Below are 9,230 nucleotides of genomic sequence, written 5' to 3' on the forward strand. Positions count from 1 at the left end.
TGAACTTCATGCGTCGCTGGCGGTGTGCGCGTTCTCCGTATTTTACACTTAAGATCCAAATACATATATTAAGGCTAATGATCGTGTAATTTACACAAAAAAAGGTTCCGAATTTCAACCTCAAAACGAAGTAGAGGAAGAGGAAGCCTTTTTTAGATAACTAAACACGGTTTTTCGTGACATAAAAGGTGATTTTTTTGTGGGTGTACCATGACGAAAATATGTCATCACCAAAATGTGAATGAAAGTTAAAAACAAAGTATATTTTATTTGAATTTATGGGAAAATAGTGACAAGTCAATTACGGTGGAAGTGAATTATGAACACTCATACAAATTTTGTATATACGAGGTTTGTTTGTTTGTTCATATTATTAGTGATAACGGTTCTAATACCCTGTATTCTTCATATGAAAGGGTATATAATAGATTAGAACGTGACAAAGCAACAAGTGTGATACTTTAAAGCAAGTGTGTTATTCTAGAGAATATATATTTATGATCAAATTGCATTTCAATGGAGCAAACCATTTATGCCTGAGTAGAGACAATCAAAATTAAAAACAAAAGGCTTTCTATGAAGGATTTTAAGGTTCTTACTAAAGGTGTTTTAACAAATTGTATTACAAACTAAAACATTGTGTTAAGATCAATATTATGTGCAATTTCAGCAGGGTATTTTAAAGTCCACGGGGTGCCATAAGGTATGAACAATTTTGCTCTTATGCTCACTCAAACATCTCTTATGGCATCTCACTCTCTCGATGGACCGGCTAGTCGTCTGACTTATTTACATTCACATGTTATTCAAGTTCATATTCATCTCCCAACGCCTTTATGTAGTACGTATGAGAGTTCGTAATGAAGCTTATTACCGCTCAAACCTGTTGATAAGGTCATTGCACGTGAAACTTAAATGTTGTTTTGATTAGTAATGCTATTGCAGTTTACTTTAAAAATGAATAAACATTCTGCGAATGCAAAACCTGTATTCAGATATTGGGTTAAACTTTTAGAATCAAATGAAGTTTTGTAAACAAATTGAATTCCCACCGTAAAATCGTTAAAGCTGAAAATGGCTGACTGGGAAGTCGGCTATAAAGTATTATATAGTCAAGCAATCGCCTCACATTCCAATAAGAAAATGCAAGCAATTGTTCATTGTTTCATTTGGTTTTGAATAAACAAAATTCTGTGGAAATGCAAATGCTGAACAAATATATGTTTTGTATTGGAAATGCTTTTCTTATTCCTATAATAGTAATTTTAATTTTTCACTTAGCAGCAATATCTAAAAATAAACTCCCAACAAAAGACGTCAAAAGAAGCCCCTAGGCCATAAATAAACAAGACTCAATGGAAATAGGGAAATGTATTGGAGGGGAATATAATCGCATATAGAGAGCACGGCGACTAGAAACAGATACATATACTAGATCTATACATATATACAGACAGGAACTGTCAACAATAAATTATATGGTTTTTTTTTTTTATTTTCAAAAAAATCTGATTTCTAACGGGCCGAGAGCACGTACATTTTTATCAATACTCAAATGGAATTACTCAAAATATATATATGCAGAAGTCCACTATACATATACATACACTTACACATATTCTACGATTGCAATTAAAAGGGTGGCTAAAGAGCCAATTGTTATCACCTTCACTTTCAGTTGTTCAACGATTTTTCAGCTGTTTGTTTTTTTGTTCAGAGAAAAAGTTTGTAATATTCACTTTTGCTGCCACTTTGGTTATAATGCCATAATAAAAAAGAAAACATTATTCAGCCGGCTATCAGAGTTTTATCTAATCGTTTCTGTTTATCACAAGACACGTTCAAATTGTTACAAACAGCCTTTAAGAGCCTTGTCAGAAAACGGCTCTAAGAACAACAAGAGCAAGAACAGCAAGAAAATGCGTTACCACCAGAAATCAAGAGCTCGACAAAATGTTCTTTCCAATTGAGAGTCAAGTGTCTAAGCATAAGAATGTGGTGTTGGTTGTGTATACATACAGACATACGTACAAACATACATCTACATATTATAGAGGGTCTGGTCTGTGGGTCTGGCTGGGTCTGACAAGTTAATCAAAGTCCGCAAAGTAGTTGACAAACCCTAATGCTCAATGTAGTATGAGAACGTTCGTTTGGGTATGGGGCATGGGAATATTTGAAGCTCCAGCTTATCGCAAAACTCAAGTGCTTGAAGGCAACAAAACAATAAATGCGTATGGTTGACATAAAACACAAAACCCCAAACGATAAAAGAAAAAAGAACATAAGCCTTAAACAGGCAAAACAGAAAAGCAAACAAAAAAACCACAGAAAAAAACATTAGGTACATGTATATATACATATAATTATCAAATTATGATTACTAGCGATATGTAAAAAGAAAAAACAGATTTTCAAAGTGCCTCACCTCGTGCTTTAGTTACCTTTTCTTTAATAATGCGGGCTGTAAGTCATTTAAATGAAGACTAAATACAGCAATTATAAAGATATTACTAAAAATTTGTTTGACATAAAAAGTCATTCATTTATGTTTTCTTTTATTTAAAATATGATTGAGCCAAACGTTAAGAATCTTTACTGGGTTACCAACCGTAAGTAATGCTTAGTTGGGGTCATATCTTTATGGCAGAATACGCCATAATTAGAAGGTTTATTAACTCAACAAGCTCATTACCTAGCAAAATTAGTTGATAAGATCAAAACACGCGTCCAACATAAAGCGTTCTAATGATAAAGTAGTCTGGCATTGGTCACACTTTTTGAAAGAACAAATAGATGCAGGGTATTTGAAATGCAGATATTAACATTTTACAGACATTCAAGTATAACGAAAATTAGTCAACACGAGTGTCTAATTGTGAGAAACATTGTAAGACAAAAGTGGCAAATAATAAGTAGGCAATGGAATTGTGTTTAACCCTTGAATATATGTACATATAAATTATCTAATACTTATTTAATACTTACATGTTTCGTTTATCATATTTTTGGCACACATATACAAACACGCACACACAGACATAGAAAGAAGTAAAGACAACTTGGTTTCAACGTTATGAGACTCTTTGAAAGATAACTGCAATTCAGCTGGGCATATGGACATGATGTGGCAGTTGCACTAATTATGATAAATGCGATGATGGATGAAGGTCCTGTCTTTACCTCAATTTTCCTTCTCCGACAACTCCTCACTAAATACTACTCCGCCACCGCCACGTCTGCCCTGCGCTTCCATATCACATAAATAAGCATCATTAAAACCGAAATAACAAAAGCTCAAATCAGTATAAAACATAAACACCAAACAAAGAACAACAAAGACTAACCGCAAAACGAAACCAAAACAAAAAAAAAAAAAATCCAGAAAAGGGGAAATAATATATAATAAAAGCGAGGAGATAAAAAAAAAACACACACCAAAACAAACAATGTCAAAATATCAGAAGCTTGACAGCGCTCTGGCACCCACAAGCCATGATGATGATTATGATGAGAGTTTTTCACTTTACTTTGATGATAATCAACACCACCAACAACAGCAACAGCAGCAACATCATCATGAGCAGCAACTGCAGGATGAGCAGCATGATAACAGCAGCAACAGCAGCTATATGAGACTGAATATTGTGGGTGGGAATCGGAGTACTCACTTGCCAAATGGTAATCCCAAATACCACATTAATAACAACAACAACAACAAAAATAATAACGGCATCGGCAACATCAGAACTAGCATCGACAGCAACATTGACAGCAACTGCCATGAATCACAAATAGTTTGTACAAATAATCCATATCGGGATCTTGATGAGCATAGCACATGGGAAGTACCGCTCTTGGATAACAGTGAAGACATGGATATTGATCATCTGGTAAGTTTTACTCTCTAATCCTTTTTGAGTTCAAGTGAATGTTATCTGATCTATTAGTCTCAGTCGATGTCGAGTATCCATTATTTAATGTAAACCAAAGCAGGTGAATAGACTTTTTATGATTCAGCTCTTAAGTGAGTTTCAATTCACTTTCATTTTATGTTCAAAATATTTTTTTGATGAATTCTTTATTTTCCAATTGTGGCTCTAAACATCACACCAAATTATGTTTATATATAGTAAAATATATACAAAATCAAACAGCAACATTATTGAGAAACTAAAAGGCCCAAGGAAAATATAAAGCTCTTTGAAACTTATATAACAGATGCAGTTTTTAGTTTAGTAAGTCAACTGAATATAATCTTGAAAATTATTACAGCAGATGTCACACACTGCGTATACGTTATTGTTAGTTAAGTGAAGTGAAGGAAAAAAGAGCCAATGGGGAACAAGCTTGTAATTTCGCCACTGACAAATGTTTTTCCTAGAATTCAATTAATAAGTTAATTCATATCTTTTTAAATAATCTGTATCATTTAACTATTCTGCATCTTTTGTAAGTTTAACAAAACGCGCCATTTAGTTTTGTGGGTGATAATGTGCCTGTTCCCTGCGGTATGCAATGGAATTTGGCCAAGCTATTTATATGCACAAACCCACTCATATACATATAGTCATATTTATAAGCAATTTGTGGGTTTTTTCGTGTTTTGTTTCTTTTTTACCAGCACTCCGACCATGAGCTTGGCAATACAAGGCGAACGGGTGAAGCAGATGAAGGAAGGGGTTCGGGAATGGGCAATGGCGGTTGCCGCAGCTCTCAGCCAGGTTTTGGTGCGAACCTCAAAAGCAAATCGTCGCAGGAGGCCAAATTAAAAATTCTCCTCGCAATTTCCCTCTGTTGCATATTCATGGTGAGTAACACAGTTACAAGGACACGCACACACAGACACACACACACACAAACAGCGAGACACAGAGTCGCGAAATTGCCTTGCATGCTTGATTTAATTATGATAAATTTCATCTCGACACCAAAACCAACATCATCTCGGCCAACAACAACAACTGCAACAACTACAACAACGACTACAATTTACGGTAACCGCAGATCATTGAATTCCTTGGCGGTTACATGGCCGGAAGCTTAGCCATTATGACAGATGCCGCACATTTAGCCTCGGATTGTATTAGTTTCGTCATCGGTCTGGTTGCAATTTGGTTGGGTGGCCGACCACCGGATGGACGCATGTCCTTTGGTTACAAACGCTTTGGTAAGTATCCCCAATTACAGTTGACACTATGCTAATGACTCTCTCTCTATCCCTCTCTGTGGCTAACTCAACGGTTTAAAGTGGTTTAATGGGGCTGCTCGCTGCCTTAACTACTTGTGAGTTGTACCACACCATACAATGTCATTTGCATTTATGTCAAACACGCTGTCTACTATTTCGCCTTGACAGTTTTTCAATAACAATTCCGTTTCTTTTCTCTCTCTCTCTCTCCTTCGCTGTCTGTCTTACAGAGGTCCTGGGTGCCATGGCCTCAATATTAGGAGTTTGGCTATTAACAGCCATGCTTGTTGTGGTTGCCATTGAACGACTTTTCTCACAGGATTACGAATTGGATGCCAATGTCATGATGTCCATATCAGGAATTGGAATAGCCATTAATATTGTGTGAGTTTCAGTAAATAACAATTCTTAAAAAATAAAGTTTAAAAAAACTTTAATTCACGTTTTTTACTCATTGTTGAATTATCTAAGCAACAGCATTAGAAAATGACGCGACTAAATTATACAAATTCTTAAAAACGACCAACCTTTTAGATTTATGAAATTTATACAATCTGTCAACCTTTTAAAATCTCCTAATTGTTATGTCAATACTTTCTCTCACGTTTTCTGCTTTTATATTATTGCAGCATGATGTTTGTGTTGCATGGCTCCTGGTTTATAGGCGGTCATGGTCATGGACACAGTCATAGTCATGGTGGACATGGACACGGGCATAGTCACGCCCATGCCAACGCCCACACCTACACAGTATCGACTGGGAATGCTGCTGCAGACGATGATGATGCTAGTGGCACTTCGGCAACAGCAACAACAATGCCGAATGGTCATTATGTTGCCATAACAAATGACTCAAAGCCATTTCAACAAATCGGGTAGGTGGGCAAGTAACAGAAATCAATTGTATACATACATACATACATATGCAGTCTGAGAGTAGAGTAGAATATATTGATTCAAATGACTTGGTTGCAATTTTATGGCCTGCGGTTAACGCTCTTTTCAATTTGAAATTATCTGAAAATAGCAACAAATTTTTCACTATGCGGTTATACGCACATTGAGCCAATTGTTTTGCTACATTTTGTTTTATTAGCATGTAATTTAAATTTAATCCAGTTGATTTGATTTTGGTATTAGTGGATGATTTTAGGTGATTAATGTCTTTTGCGATTCCTTGTGCTTTCTATAGGAAACAGCAGCCCCAATCCAAAAAGCTGGATACGAAACCAGAACAGAATCTGAATCTTCGAGCGGCCATGATTCATGTAATCGGAGATCTAGTTCAGAGCATTGGCGTCTTTCTGGCCGCTGTGCTAATCAAATTTTGCGTAAGTTTTGTTCACCTCTGTTCGCCCTTTGGTCTTGTCTATGTATGTCGCTGAATTCAGTGTCTAGACAAGTCAATTAAATGAAAGTTCTTCTTTACTAATTCAATTGACTGACCCTTGCAGCCAAGTGCCAAGTTTGCCGATCCATTGTGCACGCTGCTCTTCTCGGTAATTGTGATTATGACCACAGTGCAGCTGTTCCGAGAATCAATATCAATCTTACTCGACGCTGTGCCCCGTAACGTTTGTCTAAGAACTCTCGAGAGGGAACTGAAGTGCATTGAGGGTGTTCGATCGGTTCATCATTTGAATGTGTGGCAACATACCAGCGAGTTCAATGTGCTAATGGCTCATTTGATTATAGGTAAAAACCATACAATTGATTTATATTTTAATTATACAATTTATTCTTTTCCAGACGAAACCTGCTCAGATAGCTCAAGAATATTAAAACAGGCTACAGAATTGGCCAATAGTGAACAATTTAATATCAAGCATGCCACCATACAAATCGAACATCTAACTTCAGTTTAGGGCATTTAAGTTTTATTACCAAAATTCTAAAGTACCAAAGTCTGTGTGTTTGTATAGCAATTATTATTATTATTATTGTATTTAAGGCATATTTGTGATTCTATGTATTAATTTTATGAAATTTTCTAGATAAAAAATTAGCAATAAATTTATTTTGGCATTAATATTAGGTGTTAATTGCAGTCCAAGACAATAATTGTTTGTAAAGAAGTGTTTATTATTTTAATAATTATTGAATAATGAATAATAAGTTCTTTAAATTGAAAATTTTTAAACGTATGAAATGATTAATTTCTTTAAGAAAATAAACTAAATTCCTAAATTTATCGAAGTCTAAGCTTTGAAATAAATATTTTAACGCTAAGCATTTAATTTTTGATACTCGGATACTTGCAATGTTTTTCACATTGGCTCTTAAAATCTTATTTTTAACAGAAACAGAAAAGAATACCTTTTAATTTCAGAAATCGTTAAGCACTAAGCTTAAATTAGTTTGCTCTTGTGGGATTGAAGAAAAAAGGAGTAGCTTTTGGGAAGTCGTTTTGTAGATTTCATCCTTAGATCTTCCAGCTCTTCCCTTCGATCCTTTTGGCATTCCATAACTGACTTTTACTTCCACCATTCCTGCATATATAATTTGCTCTCTAGACCAAAATAAAACAAGGACTTGCGGCAAAATTTTGTGCCCGATTCACACAAATAGTCTTTTGCTCAGCTAAAAACAGTTTTTGCCTCAAAAATAATTAGAATTTCAATTAGCCTAAAAAAGAAAATGTAAACATTGGCGTTTATTAAAATGTGGAAAATGGAATGTAAACCGCACATCTTACATACTCGGGCAAAAACCGAAAGTTGTACTTAGTGTGGTACAAAGATGGAGGGAAACGCTGTGGCGGGGGGTGTGTTGATGGTGGCAGTAAGTCATATGACTGTGTAATTAATTAGAATTTGCAACATCAGCAAGAAAATCTTCTCCTGCTGCTCTAATACTGTTTCTGTAGCTGCTGTTGCTGGTGCTTTTCGCTGTAATTGATGTCTTTATCTTTTTTGCTTCCACTTTTAATTAGAAAGCAACATTAAGAAGGCTGCAGGTGCAAATCTTACTCTCTCGGTGTGTGTTTGTGTGTGGCCAAAGGCAAAAATTTCATTAAATTTGCAATTTTCGTGTTTTTGATTTGTTTGCCAAAGCGTTTACTTAATATTTGTGGGCAGCAAAACTAATGTTAATTTACTGCGACTAAAACCCAAATCGATTAAGGTCATCAAGTCAATAGAAGTTACAGTTACAGTTACATTAACAGCTATATTTACATAAATACATATAAAACATAAATACAGATTATGGGTGAGCGCATATGTATGTATGTATATAAAGATGTATTATAGGGTGTCCTTTCTAGTAAATATGATCGTTGCGTAAGAAATATATTAAACACTCCAAAAATTCATTTGGGATATATATTCTGGAAAGGAAGGCTGTAAGTAAGAGACTTTATATATTGACATTACGTCTAGGAAATCTTTGGGAGGATTCGATTATTATTGTCAAATTATTGTCAAACTCGATCTCCTGTTTAATTATTAAATTTTTTATATTTTAGCAAAAAATCTATTTTTGAATTAAGAAAATATAATAATAATTTTAATGACCTACTATTTAATGAATTGAGACATCAATTTTCTGATGATACTATGATGAACTGTTATAAATCTATAACAACTGGCAACTTTTTGAAAATTTGGCTGCATTTTTATTTTTTATAAATAATTCTCTATATTTCTGTCTTTACAGATTTCACTTTTAGTTGTAAGTGCTCTAAGTCAAGCACCCTTTATGTTTTTGTTTATTACATATATATTTTAGCAATTTAGGACATAATATTTGCTAACGCAAATTGCACACAAAACTGGATGTTTAGTTATACATGAATTTATGTACATATGATTTTATATAGTTGAATGTATTGGTTAGTCTATGTATATATAATTACCTAGATTGCTAATTGTTGTTTTAATAATTCATATAGCCTGCACAAAGAGAAAGTAATCGTAAGAGAGACGAAGAAAGAGAGAGAGAGACAAAGAGAAGGGAGTGGAGGATGCTTAGCAGCAGAAGCCTTGACCATAATTCATCTATTCGTACATATCGGACAAACACACAAATCCGATTAGAA

At 34.6% G+C, this 9,230-nt stretch overlaps 1 protein-coding gene across 2 annotated transcripts; it reads left to right on the plus strand.

The window, feature by feature from the left end:
- The first annotated feature begins 30 nt into the window (after positions 1 to 30).
- Positions 31 to 7,080, plus strand: ZnT41F (Zinc transporter 41F). Of its 2 annotated transcripts, XM_068288788.1 has the most exons (9): positions 31 to 188; positions 3,040 to 3,893; positions 4,625 to 4,810; positions 5,008 to 5,170; positions 5,422 to 5,575; positions 5,821 to 6,066; positions 6,384 to 6,522; positions 6,646 to 6,886; positions 6,941 to 7,080. In XM_068288788.1, exons 2-9 carry the CDS (start codon positions 3,450 to 3,452, stop codon positions 7,054 to 7,056), a joined length of 1,689 nt encoding a protein of 562 aa, XP_068144889.1. In that variant the 5' UTR covers positions 31 to 188; positions 3,040 to 3,449; the 3' UTR covers positions 7,057 to 7,080. The 2 variants fall into 2 exon arrangements, with proteins under 2 accessions (XP_068144889.1, XP_068144890.1); XM_068288789.1 differs by lacking the exon at positions 31 to 188 and having other exon boundaries at positions 2,951 to 3,893.
- Positions 7,081 to 9,230: the final 2,150 nt, after the last annotated feature.

The sequence above is a fragment of the Drosophila tropicalis genome, unplaced genomic scaffold, assembly GCF_018151085.1.
Source record: "Drosophila tropicalis isolate 14030-0801.00 unplaced genomic scaffold, ASM1815108v1 contig_593, whole genome shotgun sequence".
Taxonomy (NCBI): domain Eukaryota; kingdom Metazoa; phylum Arthropoda; class Insecta; order Diptera; family Drosophilidae; genus Drosophila; species Drosophila tropicalis.

Excerpts from the sequence above, each read along its gene's own strand:
- ZnT41F (XM_068288788.1), top strand. The coding sequence starts at position 3,450 with ATGTCAAAATATCAGAAGCTTGACAGCGCTCTGGCACCCACAAGCCAT. Across the intron at positions 6,067-6,383 it reads AAGCCATTTCAACAAATCGG|GAAACAGCAGCCCCAATCCA; the intron begins GTAGGTGGGCAA and ends TGCTTTCTATAG. Across the intron at positions 6,523-6,645 it reads CTGTGCTAATCAAATTTTGC|CCAAGTGCCAAGTTTGCCGA; the intron begins GTAAGTTTTGTT and ends TGACCCTTGCAG.